Genomic DNA, 18,792 nt, shown 5'->3' on the forward strand with positions numbered 1-18,792 from the left:
TTTGTTGCCTTCTCCTCTCATTTTAAAGGATCACAGAGATAAACCCTCTCTGGACTGAAGCTTCCACTGGATCTGTCAGGAAGATGCTGCATCTCTTTAGAGGCTTGGACACTTTAAACCCAGGCTGCCTACACAACAAGACCTCAGCGCAAATGAATACGTAAGCCAGAACAAAAGCGAGGAAAAGTCCCAATCAGGTTTGTAAGATTTAGATGAGAAGTAGCGGTACACTGTGATATGCTGCCACTGCTGGTGCCAATGTCACACATCGCAGCCATCAGGCCAAAGGCAAAAGTGGCGAGCAAACTAAAGCTGCTGAGTGATGACGAACGCAAACAGACGAGACGGACTGATTTTAATCCCTGTCAGAGCTCAGTCCTTAATGCAGTGATCCTTTCTCTCTGAATAGTACGGCGGTGCTTCAATTACAGTAACAGCCTTCTTCATTATCAGCGATTTAAGTGGGAAAATCATTCGCATACTGAATCTGAACGGGATGGAAAATACTAAGGTGCTCAGGCTCTTAATAACTGCAATCACCGAACCTCCTGTTGTAATACCGATGGAGTCCAGAGGGGCTGTGAACGATGCTTTCGGAGAGCTACATCCGACTGCTATGAGATGAGGTTAATTCATTATTATATGTAAAAGCAGAGAATAAATTATCTCCCAGAAACTCTGTAAAAGGCTCACTTCTTACTCTAGAAAGAAGGGGAACTTCAAACCTTGTGAGCTGGTTTAGAAGCCAGTTTTTAAGTTTCACTGCATATTCTAACTATCAGGATATGCTTTCAAAACGACATTGCAAAGGTCTGTGCTGATATAGAGCAGTTTACACGATATATACATCATATATTTATAAACACCCTCAAATAATTTCTATTTAAGGCTGCCTGCTGGAAAAAAAAAAGTTATCAAAAACAGTTGTTGCGGTAGGAAACCTGCCTCATGTGCCAGCACTGCTTCTCTTTTTTCTTTTTTTTTTTTTTGGGATGTGCATCTTTACATGGAGTTTGCTGACTCATGCTCACGTCCTCACCAGAACAATGATCATTAAATCTACCGAACACGTCCGAAAAGTAAATAAAGAGACATGACTGAACTGCATTACTGTTTACTACAAAACAGAGGGGGGTCAGAATGGAGATGCTCGAGTCAAAATGAAAAAGGTCAGTCATGTGACGATTGAACAGGTCCGCCACTGGTCGGTCTGTACGCTACGTTAAGGCCAGAGGGAAATCGCCAAAGTGGAATTGCACCGTAATGAGATCCCGTGTTTTATCAAGAGTAACGTAAAACATACACTATAACCAAGGTTTTTTTTAAATTAGTGTAAGAGAATGGTTTGATGACTGCAGAGCACCCAAGTATTTCAACACACACAGTGTAGTCTGCAGTCAGCGGTGTGTGTGTGTCCCCCCCCCCACCCCCCATGTCCCAAAGACACAGACACACAGGGCTTTACAGTCAACACTGCACTGGATCCGTCCAGGAGGGAGGACAGCCACAGCCGAGGGAGAGCGGGAGAAGGTTTCACTCTCGGCAGACGGAGACTCTTATAGTTTGTGTCACGGCTGGCCGTCGTGATCCCGCCCCCCAGTCGCCACACCGTCACCTCCCTTTACGAGCTCTCCAGAGCGTCTAGGACTTTCATGATCTGCTGCTTGATGACCTTAGTGGCATCGCCTGCGTTTGGTATCAAATATCTAAGAGAAAGGGAGAGAAAGAGGAAACAGACATGAAGTTTCATCCTACAAAAAACTACCAACAAATAGAAAATATTTTATTATCTAAAGAGTTTCATAAAGATTAGCTGTAATATCCTAAGATAACGAGTGTATGTCTAATTAAGCCTGTAACACATATTGTGACAGTTTGGGAAATATGCTGAGCTTTCTTTCTTGCTGAGAGTTAGATGAGAAGATTAATGCCGCTCTCACGTCTGAATGCTAATCATGACGCTATAGCCAGTAGACGATTAGCTTAGCTTAGCACCAAGACTGGAACGCACCTGTTTTCTGCTAAGATGAAGCTACAGCATGTAGCTCCCCATTAAACCACAAATTGTTATTTTAACAATTAAAAAGGTGTTTGTAGGTGTATTTTTAAAACCTTGGAAAGAGCCAGGCTAGCCGTGTCCTCAGGTGTCCAGTCTTTATGCCAAGCTAAGCTACTTGCCCGCTGGCCCCAGTTTCATATTTACCGTCCAGACATGAGAGTGGCGTCAATCTCATCAACCTTCTGGCAAGAAAGCAAATAAGCACATGTCCGAAAATGTCGATCTATTCCTTTTATGCTGCAATTTGCTTTTTTCCCCCCATCAAGTAAAAAACAAACAAAAACAAAAACAGCTTTCCATCTCCCATAACATGCTGCAATTTATGTTATTATGGAAGTGTAACTTTACATCGTAAATGACTGAATAAACCAGAAGAACCAAATAACTGGACCAATCAGGTAATAATTGTCCTGTATGAATACAGCCTCTGTATTTTATCACTGCTTTAAAATCACCCAGATTCAAATTTGAAATCTGCGTCTGTAAAACAAGCACCTCTCCACCGCCGATATCTCCACTCCAGCCGAGTTGTTGCTGCCAAACTTGAAGGTGATCAGTTCAGGGTGCTTCTTTTTGGATGTGATCTTCACCACAGAGTTCAGTGCTTGTCTGGACTGGATGTAGGCAAAGCCTTTTCTTGAGGCGATCTCCCTCAGGCAGTACATGTGAGTCGCTGTGATCAGCAAGTGGCTGCAAACACAAAAGAACAGAGTGAGTGTTCGTTTGATTTGAGGGAAGTGGGAATTAGTCACATTTAAATGCAACTTCCCCTCCTCCGTACTCCAACGCCCATGACAGCTGTGGAGGATGGGCGTCATGAGGAATATCTATTACACACGTTACCAAAGTCACTCAGGCAGGCGTCCCACTCACCTCGGGAACATGTGACCAGTTTCTTTCACCTCATTACACGGAATGTGATGCTTCACATCCGGTTTGTTTGTCCAGGTCTGAATGTTGACGATCTCCTTCCTGTCATCGTCCGACATGGACGAGCTGTCGATCTCATCTGCACAGAGAAGCGGCAGAGGTTCATCTTCTGTTTTTCTAAATAAAAGCTCAGACAGTTTTTAAACTTTCTTTAGTCTTGAAGGTTCCAGCAGCCGATTTTAATTTTCCCCTTGTGTTAAATCACAAGTCTAACACTTGCAATACCTGCCTGCAAATCACCCATCATCTCAATAACCACACCCAGAGGTTATATATAACCCCCCCCATCCATACGCAAGTCCTTTCCCTCCAAACCAGGAGAACAGAGACAACAGAGAACCAGTGAGTTGGACTTGTAACATGGACTTTTCAAACCTTGTTATTCTACTTTGGTTGACATCATTGCCTGGTTTTGAATGTTTATCTGTACGATGTTTCATTAGATTCCTTTGTTTGATACCAGAACGTGGAGAGATGGTGGATGAATGAATAAAGTAAGTGTCAGCTTCGTTTACTCCAGTTTATGGTCTGTGCTGACATTTTAAGTTGATATAATTGTATTTATTTTGTCTTTATGTTTCTGATCTCATGTAGAGAAAATCATCCATCTGTCCATCATGTAAACCAATGACCTGATCCTGAACTGTGGAAATAAATCATTGGAAGCTTCCTGTGTTTGAATGTGCTCTCCACATCAGATGTTCCATGAGCCAACGCCACCTTCAATGTAGTTTTTCCACCTTGGCTACCTGGCAACCTCACCTGTGTCATACTCCTCTTCATCACCGATACTGAACACGGGCTTTACGCCTCGGTAAGGTTTGCCGACACGGTCGCTGCTGCTCACGTGCCTACAGATGGGAAAAAAAAAACAAACAGGGCAACTTAAAGCCTCACATCAGTGGAAAGTGATGGAGAGTGACGTTATATAAACGTGACAGCAGGGTTGCACACAAATAGCAATGGCATGAAGATCTCCAGGCTGCAGTAAACATTCTGAGCTCACTACTGCCACAGGTTACACTGTTAAATACAAAGAAAGAGGTTAAATGACACGTTTTACTGGATCCAGGAGTCTACGATTAGTCACTGAATGAGAATCAGGGCTATTTGCAGTCATTTATATCAATAAGGTGGAGTTTAATTTGTCTGCATAGCCCTGACTATCATCTAAAAGAACAATGAAATGGAAAGACAGACTGGTCAGTGCATTTCCAAGCAAACGGCGGTGAAGCTGAGGTTCTCCCTAAAACGCCTCAGTTACTTGTGGGTGTGGAGATGACTCAATGCTTCCTGAAAGGCCGCAGCGGCTTCGACAGTGAGACCTTTACAGCAGTGCTACATGTTAGTGAAAGCATGAAGACAGATCTTAAGAAAGACGTCGTACGCAGCCCGCCCAGACTGTATGGGAATGTGTAGCGTTATTATACGAGCGAGCGGCGTTGGCAGAGATGCTAGGTACTAAGCATGCGTTAATGTGACACAACGCTACGTGTCCTACACCCCCCCCCGGGGGGAGGGGAGCTGGTGCGGGTCTGCAGCCAGTGGGCATGCAGGTGACAAAAACAGCTCGATGTCAGGGAGCTCTTACCGATCTGGAATCACCTTCTCTGGCCAAGGCAGATTGAAAGATATTCTAGCAATGGAATAAGGCACAAGGTATGGTGAGCTGAAGTTAGAATACAACAGAACTGCAGAACTAAATGTCAGTGTCAGTCGTCAGAACGACCACGTTCAGACTAGTCCAGTCCCTCCTCATGTCAGTCCACTGTGCATATTGTGAAAAGCAGCTAAAGGTCATAAGAAACATTTGTTCCGACTACATCAGCATAAACATGCATCAACCCCAAATCACACACAGCAGCCTGACTTCCCATTCGCCATCTAATACATGTCAAACTTAAGAAATGTATTATTTCTTTTTTCAATATATTGATTACACTTAAGCTGCACAATTATTTCAAAATATAATCATATATAATGCTTTATATATATATATATATATATATATATATATAATTAAAAATAAAGATAGTGTCTCAACATTGTTGTGCATTGTTAGCAGCGTAAGCGTTGTGGAGCTACAAAGACGCACCGGCCTACAAATCATATTCTCCGGACGTAAGGGAACATGTCGGTGTTAAACCTCAACAAAAATCACATCATCATCCTTTTAAAATTTTTTCAGTGAAAATAAAATACAAAAAATCAAATCGCAATATGATTTTTTTTGCATATCGTGCAGCCATTTTACCGAAACAAATCTCAATGTTAATGTAAATAATGAACAAGACTGTGACGTATCAAAGGTTTCACAGTAAATTACCGTGTTTTTGATTTTACTACAGAGAGGGAACTGGGTCCTCACCTGTCTACAGGGGTGGAGGTATTCTCAATGAAGCTGATCATCTTCTCCTTTACGTTTACTGACTTGGACTTGAGAGCAAAGGTCATTTTGTTCACCAAGGACTTGACGCCTTTGCCGTCTCCAGGGCTGCTCAGAGACTCTCCCTGTGTCGTCAGAAACAGAAAACAGTCCATGTAAAATGTCTGACGTGGAGCACGCTGTGTCAGCGATTCATGATAAACCCTGTGTTTATCGAGTGGAGAGACGCCCCCCTAGTCAAAAACTAGGGATTGGGCCACAAACACAGAGAAGCTTTCTTTGAAATACAGAAAAAAACACAGGGACGATATGATCCTGGGAGTGAAAACAGGTAAAACTTTCTTAAAGAAATATACCTGCCTCACTCGAGGGACTATTTTCTGTTCTGTTACACATCCTGTATGACATTAAATTTTATGCAGCAACTTTTCCAAACTCTGTCATCACTGTGTTTTCAACATCTCTGGCCACTTACATCAGCAGAGCTGAGGCTGCTGTGAGATCCTGATGTGCTGACGATCCAGTGGACGTACGAGGAGTCGAGGCCTTCGACGTTCATGTCGACCAGATGCTGTTGGAGCGCTGCGATCACACAGACCTCAGTGAGTTTCAATTCTTACCCATATCTAATATACATACACACCATTCACCATCATGTACTCACCCATGAAACCTCCTTTTGCAATGCTGACATACTCTTTGTTTTTCTGCAGGAGAAGCAGAGATGTTGTAAAGAAAAAGAAATTATTACATTTATCAAACTGTTTCCACACAGGAAGCAACAGATCAGTCCAGATAACCTTCCATCTTTCTCTTTCATCCCTCACCTGCAGGAAATGGGCCAACACCATGTTCATGTACATGTCCTCCTCCTCCCTCCCACTGCCCATGAAGCACAGGTGTTCTCCGCTGGCGATGGAGCCCGACTCTAAAGACTGCTTCTGAGCCTCCAACAGGGATTTCACAGAGAGAGCAAACTCAGACGGATTCTGGAGCATCTGTTGGAGGAAAGGAAGAAAAGTTTTCCTTCGTATACATTTTATACAGTCAATATACATGTTCATATAGAATCCCTACTGTCAATGTCTCACCAGGTCAGAGTCCAGGTGGAAGGCCGTGGACAGGTGCCCAGCGTTGTACTGCTCTGCAGGCCGACAGTCCACCACAAAGAACCGCACCCCATCCTGAGAGTAAAATCCACTGTTATCACATTACACATCATCTTCTCTCTCCTGCTTCTCACATGGCCAACTCGCCAAAAGGTCAATCATTTCCTCGTTAGTTTAAGTGAGTTAAATGTAACCTGAGCGTTGCTGACCTGCTGCAGCTGGTTCGCCTGCAGGATTTCAGGGACAGACACAGGGAGACACAGGGCCTGACTCAGGTCAATGTCCTCCTCTTTCAGAGCCACCAGGCTGCTGCCGAACAGATTCTGATTCATCTACCAGGGCGGAAAAAGCAAAGACACAACAATGGTTTTTAAACAATGACTTCTCTTTGTAAGCCCCCCCCCCCAGAGTCCTGGCTCTCTAACACTGCTCTGTTTGTATCAAAAACAAGACTCTGTATTTGTACACAGCGCCTCACCTTTCTGAGCGACAGAGGGGTCTTGCTCTGGTAATACTGAGCCAGAGAAAACAAATCTTCAATGTCTTCGGATTCCAGGAGAGAAGGAAACGCTTCCAGCATTTCTGTGACAGAAAGATCCTCGTTCATTTCTGCAGCTTTAACCAGATACAGAGAAAATCCACAAATAACAAAAAGACAGGAAGCCAGACTTACTGATGATGTCCTCTTTGCCGTCTCCCTCTTGTGCAAGGATGGACTCTCTGAGGGGGAATCAAACAAACACAAGTCAAATATACACTTAAGGTTCGTGAGTGTGATCGTGTTTCTGTGAAGCTTCAAGTAGCAGCGGATTACTTGGCATTGACGAGCATGACAAGCAAGAGGAAGAAGACAAGGAAGGGGTCGGCCTGCTGGAGGTAGGAGTCCCACACGGCCTGGGTGACGTCAGGAAGACAGTGACTGGAAAACAAACTGCCGAGCTGTGGAGGAGAGATAAACAAGGACACACAGTTCAGACATGGCTACGTGTGTATTAACTGTCTGAATCACTGGGAAATAACATGTGGGGAAAGAAATACTCACCCAGTTGATGGCGTAGGAGTCAGGTGTGATCTTTTTGGTGTCCAGGAAGGAGCAGAGCTCTGGCTCGTGGTACTGCAGCAGTAGTCTGTACAGGTGGAAGGGTCGGCCGTTCGGCACACAGTCCCTGAAACAAACATATTTTTACAGGCATCACAGTTAAAGTTTGTCTCTATGTGCAGTAGGGTGAAACAGACAGTGAGGCTCAGATGATTCACCTGGGGATGTATTTGTTCATGACAGCGTAGAAGCAGTTGTAGAGGTCGCTGCGGGGAAGCTGAAGCCCCAGTAAAGGCTGGAGCAGGTGCGGCCAGCTCAGCTCTGGAGTGAAGGTGATGTTGCGGGACTTACAGTAGAAAGTGATGACTGACTCAACGTCAGACACCATGTCACGCCTCTCCTCCTCTGATGCTCTGAGCTGATCTAAACGTAGGAACCAAGGAAGGTGTTCAATCACAAGTTTAACCCTGCATTACCCCAAATCCCCTGTCATCCTATTAACCACACCCAGGAAGTTATATAACCCCACCCTTCTGTTATATAACACCACCCTTATGCTACTTTATTTAGTTAATATCAGAGCAGTTAATTGTTAGTTAGCCTTTTATTGTTGCATGACTTTGACTGTTTATTTGTATTATGTCGCAATAGATGTTTAATATCTCGAAGGCCAAGAAAATACAGAGATAGTGGATGCATAAATGAAGCAGGTGGAAGTAATGTCAGCTTGATTTACTTTATTTCTTTTAATATTGTTAGTTAGTTATTTTGTCTTTATGTATTTTGATATCTCTCATGTAGAGAAGAAAATCATCCATCCATCCATCCATTCATCCGTTAACCATCTCCCTAAGCATCTTTAATTATGACAAATAAAACTGTCAGCTTCTGAATCCTGTGTTTAAATGTGCACTCTTCATTTTAAGTTTTTTCAGACAGTGTTTGTTCTTGTACAAGTTGCAACATTTGACATTCAAAAAGCAGAGAAATGTACAGTGAAGAACCTTCAGTAAGATTTTACACAACTATTAAAATATACATGAAAGAGCACTTTTTCTGGATGCTGAGTTTTTCTGGGCATCTTTCTAATAAGAGACTTTCTATTTTGAGCTTGTCAACTTGTCGGAGGAGTAGAATAATAAAAGACATTTGTTCCTCTGAAATCCTGAGGATCTTCTTTAGATACCTGCAGACTGTGTGACTGAGACCTAAAATTAACACAACACGTTTTTCTTCTCTCCTGCTGCTTACAGGTGTGTGCATCCGAGTGTGTGTGCGTCCTATCTGCTGCCTCGAGTTGAGACACACACAAACCAGAGAGTAATGGAAACTCTGTTCTGCAGCAACTAATTTCACGCTATTCATGTTTGGGAGCTGACTGTGTCCTTTCAGTGCCGCTGTCCCCAAAAAAAAAGAAAGAAATCAGCATTGTTTCAGGTATTAGAGGCACATGCATTTACTCACCAATCAGCTGTTGACTGCGGTTATGAATGAGTGTCTGTTCTGGTAAATCGAAGACGCCGTCCCAGGGAGACAGACTGTCTCCTTTTCCAGAGACATTTAAAGCGATCTGCCAACACAAAACAAGGAGGCACTGCTTAACATGCACACACTGAGTGCGAGAGGGACACTTGATAAACTCACTGATCTTCAATGCAGCTGTGTAACTTGATATTAACTGGTGATATTATTTGAGACTTTAAAACCCACCAACAGCTGCAATCTGAACAAAGTCCTTTCACCAAAATGAGCTAGCTTCAGTTTCTTACCAGATGATCATGATTACAAGCAACGCAGCAAAAGCTCAGAGTTGGTTAGTTACAGTAGGTGCAATAATTTACAAGGTTCACGTTGACAGGAATTGTTGCAGATGCAACAGATGAACAAAAGATAAATGTTGGAAATGTTTATACAAACTCAGCACATATCAAACAGCATTTCTGTCCAGAACAACAAATCTAACAAAATACAGTTCCTTCAGATTGGACAGTCTCCATAAAACACGGCCTCAACTTGTGTCTGCCATCGATTTAGTATAAAGATAATCGTAATGCCAATACTGGGCTTTTAATGTTCTTAATGGGGTATTAAACATGAGAACCAATACATCTACCTCTTAAGTTAACAGACATTAATGCTGCCTACTATTTTCCTTTTAAACTTATTTAAAACATATGAATTACTATATTTAAAGATTATATATTCACCTAATACAATTTAATACTGACAATTGTATAATTTTTTAAATGAACATTAAATGAATGAAGGCTCCATGAATGCTATGTTACATAAAATGACGGGGTAAAGCTGTCCTACAACTTCCCTTTCTTATGGTTACAGAAGTGAACAGGTGTTGACTGCCCAAAATAGAAGCTTTCATCATTTGTGGACATGCTTCATGTATAAAATATGTTGTAGGTATGTGGTTTCAGACTAGACTGAACTAAAGCCCAACATGCGGGTGTGTCATAAAGACATTACAGCTGTCACATCATTTGAGCACGAGATGCTGGTGTTTCCAGTCTGTTGACTTCTGCCCGACATGAGTAATTCCCATCGTCATGGCATGTGGACGAGTTCTAGTCACACACAAACCCCTTATCTTGCTGATTATGAGCTTTTACAAGTGTATGGTTTAAGCTACAGTAAGAGACACAATATCATATTCCTCACCTTCCACATCTTGGCCCTGTGTTGAGCTGAATGTTCCTGGACCTGGATGATGCCTCTCTCCATCTCCATGTCCGAACCCCCAGAGTCCAGAGCCTCAGCTAGATCCTGGTCCCTGAGGAGGCATGGACAGCACACAGTTACTATGGTTAAATGTTTTCTACAGAAGTATAAATAAAGTTGATCTTTGCCATGTAACAAAGCTGAAATTTCTTTACGTGGTGTGGAGAATAATGCCGGCCAATGTATGAATGTTTATCACTCAACATCTGTCACTGTGACAGTAACTTGTTTGTAGTCATGTTAATTTATACTGTGAATTATATTCAGAAGTTTGTAGACTTGAAATTAGTGGTGGCTTAACTGAACAGCCAATCTACAGAAAAGTAAATGATGATTATTGAGTCATTTCTCAAGTCAAAATGACCAAACACTGAATAGTTACAGCTTTTCAAATGTCAGAATTTGCAGCTTGTCTCTGTGTAATAACTAACTGTAAATTACCTGGAGTATCTCGACGTTTGGTAAAACCAAATAAGCAATTATATGCTGTGTATGGTAATCTGTAACCTGTACTTGTAATTACATTTGACATTAATCAAAAAATTAATAGTATAATAAAAATCAGACATCAGTTATAACCTCATGAAATATTTGTTGTGGTAGGTTGATCATTTCTGGTTGTCTTTTCATTATATTAACCAGTGAAATTAGCTGAACATCAGCGAGACCATTTAACAGGTGAGCCAGTAAAAATAAATGAGAATCAATGAGCTCTTGAACTGATTTTTGACCAATCCTGACAACTCCAACATTTTTCTGACAAGTCCATAACGTCACGTGTATCATGTAATATGATTTTATTTGAATGAAGCACATAAGGTGAGAACCACGGCGGTGTCAGGTGTGGTTCGGGTCGGTTTAAAACGAAGCAGAACTCGACAAACACCGGCTATCAGGCTAATTATTGTTAGCTTGCTAGCTAACAAGCTCTGTGTATAAACTTGTCCATACGAGAGAGAAAGTGATGAAACGATATATATATGTGACTGATATTTTCAGAGGCTCTTTAGTAATCTTTGTCCGTCTTGGAGACTTGACTGCTGAACAAAACCAACTTGGCTATTTAACATTAGCTGACTAGCTGCCGAGCAGTAACGGTACCAAACTGCTGTCGGACTAACGTCCATCGTCAGCGGAGCAGATTTAATACTCACACTCATGTTCAGTTACTTCACATGTAATTCTACCAGATGAAACCGACACGACTGTTTGACAATCGAAATAACGTCTCTAAAAACATTAGTCCGATAACAAATTGTCTCACCAGCTGCCCTGAAGAGCTTCCTCCACGGCGTCCGCCATTGTTGTGTTGACGGAGACACGTCAAGTGCCGTCAACACAGCCGAGGTGTCGCGCAACGCTGTCATTGATTAATGAGTACCTGAGATTGACTGACGAGAGCAACAAATTGTCCTTGTTCTCAGATTTCACAAAGAAGTCAGCACCTAAAGATGTGTGATTTATTATTGTAATAGATAGGAACCTGATGTTATGGTTATGGTTAAGAATGCTAAATGCCACATTTGACAGTCCACATCTTATATCAAACTCTCTTTTAATTGTAATAGGAAAAACACAAGTGCTACTAGTCTTATTAACAATGGCTGTATTTTACTGAAATGTACCAAGGAGCCAGCGTGTAAAAACACAAGGATCTTAAACTGAAGCAGCTGAAAGGAATTCAGCCATCACTGATTTAGTTGTTTACACTTTCCCTACATTACCATGCCTTCTGAGCAAAAGACCCATTACAATTAGGCTTACTTTTACAACAGACACTTACTTAAACTTAACATTAAGCTAAATTGTCTATTCAATGTTGAATATCCACCAGGGTTAGTGTGATGTTCCAAGTACTGTTAATTAATTATTTCATCTGTCTAACAGAGGAGTTGAGAATGTAAAACCATGAGCTCCTGTTTCTGGACAATCTCCAACCTGCTCAACATTAATGTGTCAGTTTGTGAGATACAAGTCAGTTTCATGTGGGGCTTCATATTCATTAAAATGAGCTGAATACTGCAGTGATCGATCTAGTCTACAAATCAGTTACATAGCCGTTTAAGATCTCCAAGAGAGAACCCAAAAAAGACTGAATATAAAATGCATAAAAAATAAGTTTCAATGACTGAAAACCAAATAATATTTCTCACTGAAAATGTATCAGAGTTCTCAGTGCTTTAAAAAAGCTGTACACAGTAAACTAGAAGAAACTTGTGAAATTCATTCCAGGAATTATAACTTTATTAGGATTCATATTCTTTCAGTTTGGTCACCATACATATCACTGATTTTCTATCAAACAGCCAAAATTTAATGGATATCTGCAGATTAACTGCTGAAGGTTACAGCCATTTCTTCCAGGTGAAGTTTCAATTTGTTTCTCTAAGTGAGAAAGATGATTTTTGTTGTGAAGTCATCCTCACATGCATGAATGCATGATTTGGTTCTTTGGCATTACAACACATTCAATCCAATGTAGCCATTACTGCTGATAGATTAATGAATGTCACAGGGAACAGGAGAGTTTCATTTTAGTTTTCTAAACGTTGAAAATGCTCCTCACATACAGTCAGCAGTGGTGGCTAATTTTATATATATATATATATATATATATATATATATTTTTTTTTTTACAGTGTATGGATGCTACTTGAGAACCAAATCATACACTGTACCAAGAGATACTCGGGGCTGCGTGTAGGCTGGAAACAATACGGCTTGGATTGTGGGGAGATAATTTGAAAAGGAGAAGAAAAAAATAAAGTCAAATCACTGTCTTAAAGTTTACTCTTTCAAAAGATGAAACCAAATGTAGCATGAAAATAAACATTTTACAATCAAATAGAAAATAAATCATGTCTCTTAAAGTGAGCTAGGAAAAAACCACTGACTAGCCAATCCCTTGTGACATCTCTTGACACTAGAGGCAATTCAAAAATAACATCTTCAAAAAAAAAAAAAAAAAAAAAAAAAAAAAAAAAACTAAAGACAAAGTTTGTTAAGTTTTTCTAATCAAAAGTGTTTTGCCCAAAGTATCTTATAGTTGGGCTTTTCCTAGTGTTCATGACAGCACGAGCCTTGCATTTACATTTAATTATAAAGTGAACATGCTGCACAATGTATATAAAAAAAAAAAAGAAAACAGGCAATTCCATCATTAAAAAAAAAAACAAAACAAAACAAAAAAAAACAAACACTTAACCTCTCTGTTGCCCCATATCCATGGGATCAATTCCAGCATTACAAACACAAACATTATACATTTCACTATTATTTTAATCTTGCATTCGAAACTGTTAATGTATGTTACAATATGGAAGTAGCTGGACAAAAACACTTTAGATCAGCATAAATTAACACGTGAGCAGTCCATCAGAACTATATAAAGCTCTCACAGTATTTTCTGTAGATTTAAAAGTGTCACAGAAGCTTTAAAGTCAGTGATTGGTTCAACAGACTGCGCACATTTCAATTGTCTTACATTTCACATAGTTACTAGTAATTTAGATAGGTATACATGGCCATTCATGTATGTTTTTCCTTTCTCTTTATTCTGAGCAATACAAAGGTTTTATGATGAAGTTCTGGTTGAATTTAAGTGTCAGCAAAGGGCTGTGTTGGTTGTAGACCCCCCCAAGCGCCCCCGACCCAACAACCCACGAGTGTACCAGTGACCTGGATCACAGCCTCTGTTTGATTGTGAACAGAAATCCTTTTCCACGACAACAAAACCCTTTAATGTGATGTAAACATGGTGTATATTCAGGGCTCTTCATGTTTTTTTCTCATATAACCCAGTACTCATTTTTTTCCCTACAAAATCAAAGTAAGTCAGACAGTTGCAGTTTTAACAGTTAAGTTCAGCAATGAAGACTGAGATTGGCGATCGACTGGCAGAGAAGTTAGAGTGTTGGAGGTTTCAGACCGTATTTCCTGGCCACTTCAGTCTGGGCGTACGCTGCATCACATAATGAGTACAAATGGGCCATCTCCATCTCTGACTTGGCTAGATTAATTGCCTTGTTGAACATTTCTATGGCCTTGTCCAGATTCCCCCTGAAAAGAAAATCCTGGTTATTTCAAGCACGTTGAGAAAGACCTCTAATGTGTGGTTTGGACTGAATTGTTAATCTCACCTTTGCACTTCAATCGTTCCCATAGTTTCATAGGCAAAGTCACACTTGTTGTCAATTTCAATCGCCTTACTGATGAGCTCTAGACCCAAGTCAAGGTCTTGTTTCCATTGAAGCTGTAACAACCTGGACATATATTAAACAATTACCTTCATGTCCTGTTTACATGAATCACATGAATCACATGAATCATGAATGAACCACAACATAAAAAAGGAGAATAGACGCCTACCCCTTGTGGACATATGTGGTAGCATTGTCTGGTTCCAGTTCAATGCACTTATCATACATCTCGTCTGCTTTTCCAAACTGCTGCTGATCAGTCAAAGCCTGAGAAGATCACAAAACAACTTGTACGGTCATATTTTGAACATCCATAAGGTCTAGTGCTGTTGTTTTCTTATCCGAATAAAAACTGTTACAACTGACATGTTGTACAGAAGGCAGAGCAAAGGAATAATAAGCAAACATCAAAATCGCGGTTTTGGTTTCATACCTGAGCATAAAGAGCGTAGCCCTCAGCACACTTTGGGAACCTCCTGATAACATCCTCGAAGCCGTCCATGGCCGTCTGTACTTGTGCTGGGTTGTTTCCAGTATATGCTTGTCTGTACTGAAGAACACAAGAGTAAAAGAAACTTAGCAGTTAAACTTAAAGGCATGGTAAAAGCTGAATGTAAAAAAAAAGCCCAAATTAGGATAATAAATTTTATCATTTATTAAACAATAAAGATAATTATCAGGTAAACTTGCTTTTCAATTAGTCTTTAGTGGATAACTTACAAGAGCAAAGCATTTCTGTGCCTGAGCCAGAGCAGAGTCAGGCCTGAGCAGGATACACTCGTCAAAGTCTCCCACTGCCTCGTCCACCTGGTCCAACAGGATCTTCAGCTGAGAGGAAATACACTTGTCATGAAGTATAAATAAACACAACCACCATTTTGCATTATGGCAGAGACGGTGCAAACTGACACCAAATCAATTAACAATCAGATGGTAAAGAAACCAGGTCAACCTCCTACCTGACCCCTGTGGTGATACACATCAGGGTTGCGTGTGTCAATCTCAGCTGCCATGTTAAAGTCTTGTGTAGAGAGCATAGGCTGCTGCTGCTGCATGTACATGCTTCCACGCTTGATCAAAGCGTTGGCTCGTAGCTGTGAAAATTACACAACAGAGACAAACTGTCAGGTTGTAGCTCTCCAAAGTCCCTGTAAAGGTAGTCTTCGTTTATACAAAACATTGGTTCAACTTGCGGGAAACTTTGATGATTTTTGATCAAACTTGCAGAAAAGTTGCGGTGATTGAACAAAAATGCAAAGTCGCTCAAAGTCGTGGGAATTGGTTGAATTTGTGCTAATTAAGGCAACATCGCGACTTTCTGGATGGACAGGCATACAGAAGAACTTTATCATTAAGTTCTTATATGGTGTCACCCATTCCCCTTACATCTCTGGAAGCCTGAGACGACGACTGGCCTAAAGCCACATGACCATACGCCCAACCCATCTTTGTAGAAGCCCCATTGGCAGATATATATTTGCATATGATTGGTTGTTTTAAATTTTTACCCTCTTTAAAGGTTGCTTGTAATATATTTTGTGATGACCCTGATGAAAGGCCACAAACCGAAATGCATCAGTTTAATAATAAAGTTCTGTTTACTTCAAGTGCTGCTGGAGTCTTAACATTTTTCTAACCTCAACCAAGAGCAGGCATTAAACAAACAACCCTTACCTTCACATTGGCGTCATGCATGTTGATTACTCGGTCCAAATCAGGCTGTGCAGCAGTAGCGTTACCAATCAGCAGGAAGAAAGTGGCACGCAGCAGCAGAGCCTCGGCAGTGTATCGACCACCTGACTCGATCTCCTTGGTGCATTCACTGATGATCTTGTCGTAGTTCTCCTCCTCCATGTACTGCTTTGCCTTCAGGTAGCCAGAGCTATCGAGGTGAAGAAGAAAAAATAACAGATCAGGAAAAGTGTTTATCAATTTTGCAAAATTCCTATGAAATTTCCTGTGGATATTATAATGAATTAAGATGGTTTTGGTCATTCCGACTTTTACTGTAAAGACACGGTGAGGCTAAAGTTCCCAGATCAGAATCTGAAGTGGAACCATGAAATCTTCTGAAAACATTCACGCTCCCCTGAGGACACATGACTTAATAACTACTTCTATAGCTCCAAACTCAGCTGAAATTATAAACTCTTTACTCTTGCATCTGCAGCACTGCCCTGCATCTCCTTGTGCTCAGAGTCCAGCTCCTAAATTATCAGTTAGTGACAGAGAAAGAGTCAAATTATTACTAAATACAGAACTTTTTCCACCTCTGGAACATGAATGTGTTCAGAAATTTCACTGCCCATTGAGTTTCACTATTTTGGCGTACCGTTGAAAACACAGATTTCTATTGACCATTACCAGCATCTTGTCCTATACCACCAGCTGCCTTGTCCCAGGTAAAAAAAAAACACCTAAATTTACCAATAAACTGATAGTGAGTAAATGTCCTCTGACCTCTCAGTGACCTCAGCTGCCTCGCCTTCTTTGTCCTTGTCTTCATCTTTCTTCTCTCCCTTCTGCAGGGGCTGCGAGATGATGTCATCGGTGAATGAGCTAAAGTAGGACTTGATGAACTGAGGGGAAGGCATCATCGGCTCACGGTTCTACAGAGGAGGGGTTTAAAACCACATGTTCATTGTGACAATTCAGGGAAGTAAAATACAAAGAAATGTCTCTCGAAGTGGACAAATACCTTGTACTTCTCTTTGGCCTTCTCTTTCCCCAGCTGCTTCAGCACTTTGTCTGCCAGCAGCATGCTCTGTTGGTTCTGGAAAGCCTCAAGAATACACACTGCTGTGACATCTGGAGGATACACAGGGAAACATAACCGACAATGTCAAAGTCAATAAGCGTCACACATTTGAAGTTAAACTTGGAAACAGACATTTTGAGAAGAAAGAAGAACGTCTCACCCTCTAAGCACTCCTTCTTGTTGTCTAGTTTCTCCAGAGCTTTGGCCCTCCTGAACAGAGCCTTGACATAACGTGGATTTAACCCCACGGCCTGAGAGCAGTCCTGCACCACTTCTGTCCACTTCATCTGAAATGACAGTTATACACCAATTATCTTCAAAACAATACAGTACACAGTTCTCCAGAGGTCTGTCCACTCCCCAGAGAAGGTTTACAGGTGCAATGCAGACACAGACCCACTATTTGTTTATTTCATTGTATATATTTGGAGATGAAATTGCTAGAAAAATGAATGGCTGCATGACTTATGGTCACTAAAGCTGGTGCTTAAATTAAATTATTATAATCTGAAGCAAAACCTAGAAAACTATAGTGATACTGACATTTGAAGACCAACATATAAAACTAATTAATTAAATTAAAACAGTTTAAAATCAAATGGATAATGAGCACTATAAGAAAGTTACTGAGGTCACTGATTGATCAAAGTTTAAACATTACATTTCCAGTTGGAGAGCTGGTGTGAGCGGAGGACCTCGTGAGGTTTCATTCAGCTGTGAGGTAAACCTTCAGTCAAAGATGAAGGTGGAAAGATTCTGCTAGTCATTGACCAAACAGGTGTAACCATTGTTTTCTGTGGCGGTATGCCATCCCTCCTGGCTTCAAGTTGCAAGTTGTTGCACTTTAACATGCACTGAATCCATTTCAGGCATATTTTAAGTTGAAGGAAGGGGCATCGAACTACGTGGTTTTCCTTCTACAAGCACCTCAACACAGTCAACATCTCTTCAGAAAATGAAGATAACTAAAGTTGTATGGGTCACATTTCACATTTCACAACAGTCTCTGCACAGATTAAAAGAAGGTGGTGCCAACCTGCTGTTCGTAGGCTGCTGCTCTGTTCTGGTAAAACGTTGACAAATCGGCCTTCTGCTCCATGGGGCAGAGAGCAATGGCCTCTGTGTAGCACTGGATGGCGTTCTCATACTTGCCAGCTTTGAAGTACTTGTTTCCCTTGTTCTTTGCTGCTTGGGCCCGATCCAAAGGGCTCTGAATAGATGAGAGAAAGGGTAACTTTTATTTATTAGATCTTCTCCCCTGTGACTCAGTCGACTGGATCAAAACTGTTTTTCTACATAATTAAGTATCCGTCAGCATCTTACACAGCATGAGGCTTTTCAGGTGAAATGCATGCATGTGCCTAGGATTGAATGCCATCAAAATCACAAGCCAAAAGTGCAAAGAAGCCATTTACAACAATGTCTACAGGAACAGACTTAAAATATTAACAGCAAATCAAACATTCATGGATGTGCATAAACTCAAAATTTGAGTTCAGGTTTCTTGAGCTAACTTATTCCAACGGTGTCATAAGGAAGCAAGGAAACGCTGAAACAACATATACACTTGGACCAATGA

At 41.0% G+C, this 18,792-nt stretch overlaps 2 protein-coding genes across 3 annotated transcripts in view; both read right to left on the reverse strand.

Annotated features, from left to right (window-relative positions):
- Nucleotides 1-1,428: 1,428 nt before the first annotated feature.
- tbc1d23 (TBC1 domain family member 23) lies at nt 1,429-11,558 on the reverse strand. 2 transcript variants are annotated; one of them, XM_022751515.1, is made up of 19 exons: nt 11,521-11,558; nt 10,197-10,308; nt 8,988-9,093; nt 7,742-7,946; nt 7,527-7,650; nt 7,299-7,423; nt 7,158-7,204; nt 6,963-7,066; nt 6,694-6,816; nt 6,467-6,559; nt 6,203-6,373; nt 6,040-6,082; nt 5,851-5,957; nt 5,358-5,500; nt 4,581-4,625; nt 3,752-3,840; nt 2,933-3,068; nt 2,555-2,749; nt 1,429-1,706 (listed from the first exon to the last, which is right to left on the reverse strand). In XM_022751515.1, exons 1-19 carry the CDS (start codon nt 11,556-11,558, stop codon nt 1,622-1,624), a joined length of 2,091 nt encoding a protein of 696 aa, XP_022607236.1. In that variant the 3' UTR covers nt 1,429-1,621. The 2 variants fall into 2 exon arrangements, with proteins under 2 accessions (XP_022607236.1, XP_022607237.1); XM_022751516.1 differs by lacking the exon at nt 4,581-4,625 and having other exon boundaries at nt 1,622-1,706.
- Nucleotides 11,559-12,482: 924 nt separating this feature from the next.
- tomm70 (translocase of outer mitochondrial membrane 70) overlaps nt 12,483-18,792 on the reverse strand; it is an 8,338-nt gene continuing 2,028 nt past the window's right edge. The window contains exons 2-12 of the mRNA XM_022751528.1: nt 18,250-18,423; nt 17,374-17,500; nt 17,154-17,263; nt 16,916-17,064; nt 16,130-16,337; nt 15,415-15,549; nt 15,176-15,283; nt 14,889-15,005; nt 14,625-14,722; nt 14,396-14,518; nt 12,483-14,315 (exon numbers count right to left, since the gene is read on the reverse strand). Coding sequence (XP_022607249.1) covers nt 14,162-14,315; nt 14,396-14,518; nt 14,625-14,722; nt 14,889-15,005; nt 15,176-15,283; nt 15,415-15,549; nt 16,130-16,337; nt 16,916-17,064; nt 17,154-17,263; nt 17,374-17,500; nt 18,250-18,423 — 1,503 coding nt within the window. The 3' untranslated portion in view covers nt 12,483-14,161. The remainder of the gene's footprint in view (nt 14,316-14,395; nt 14,519-14,624; nt 14,723-14,888; nt 15,006-15,175; nt 15,284-15,414; nt 15,550-16,129; nt 16,338-16,915; nt 17,065-17,153; nt 17,264-17,373; nt 17,501-18,249; nt 18,424-18,792) is intronic.

This window comes from Seriola dumerili, unplaced genomic scaffold (assembly GCF_002260705.1).
Source record: "Seriola dumerili isolate Sdu_G_001 unplaced genomic scaffold, Sdu_1.0 BDQW01000155.1, whole genome shotgun sequence".
Taxonomy (NCBI): domain Eukaryota; kingdom Metazoa; phylum Chordata; class Actinopteri; order Carangiformes; family Carangidae; genus Seriola; species Seriola dumerili.

Bases quoted from the DNA above. Each gene is read 5' to 3' on its own strand.
- tbc1d23 (XM_022751515.1), bottom strand. From the start codon at position 11,558: ATGGCGGACGCCGTGGAGGAAGCTCTTCAGGGCAGCTG. The intron at 9,094-10,196 runs GTGAGGAATATG...TTGTGTTGGCAG, and splicing joins ACAGGGCCAAGATGTGGAAG to ATCGCTTTAAATGTCTCTGG. The intron at 1,707-2,554 runs GTGCTTGTTTTA...CCTTTCTCTTAG, and splicing joins GAGATATCGGCGGTGGAGAG to ATATTTGATACCAAACGCAG.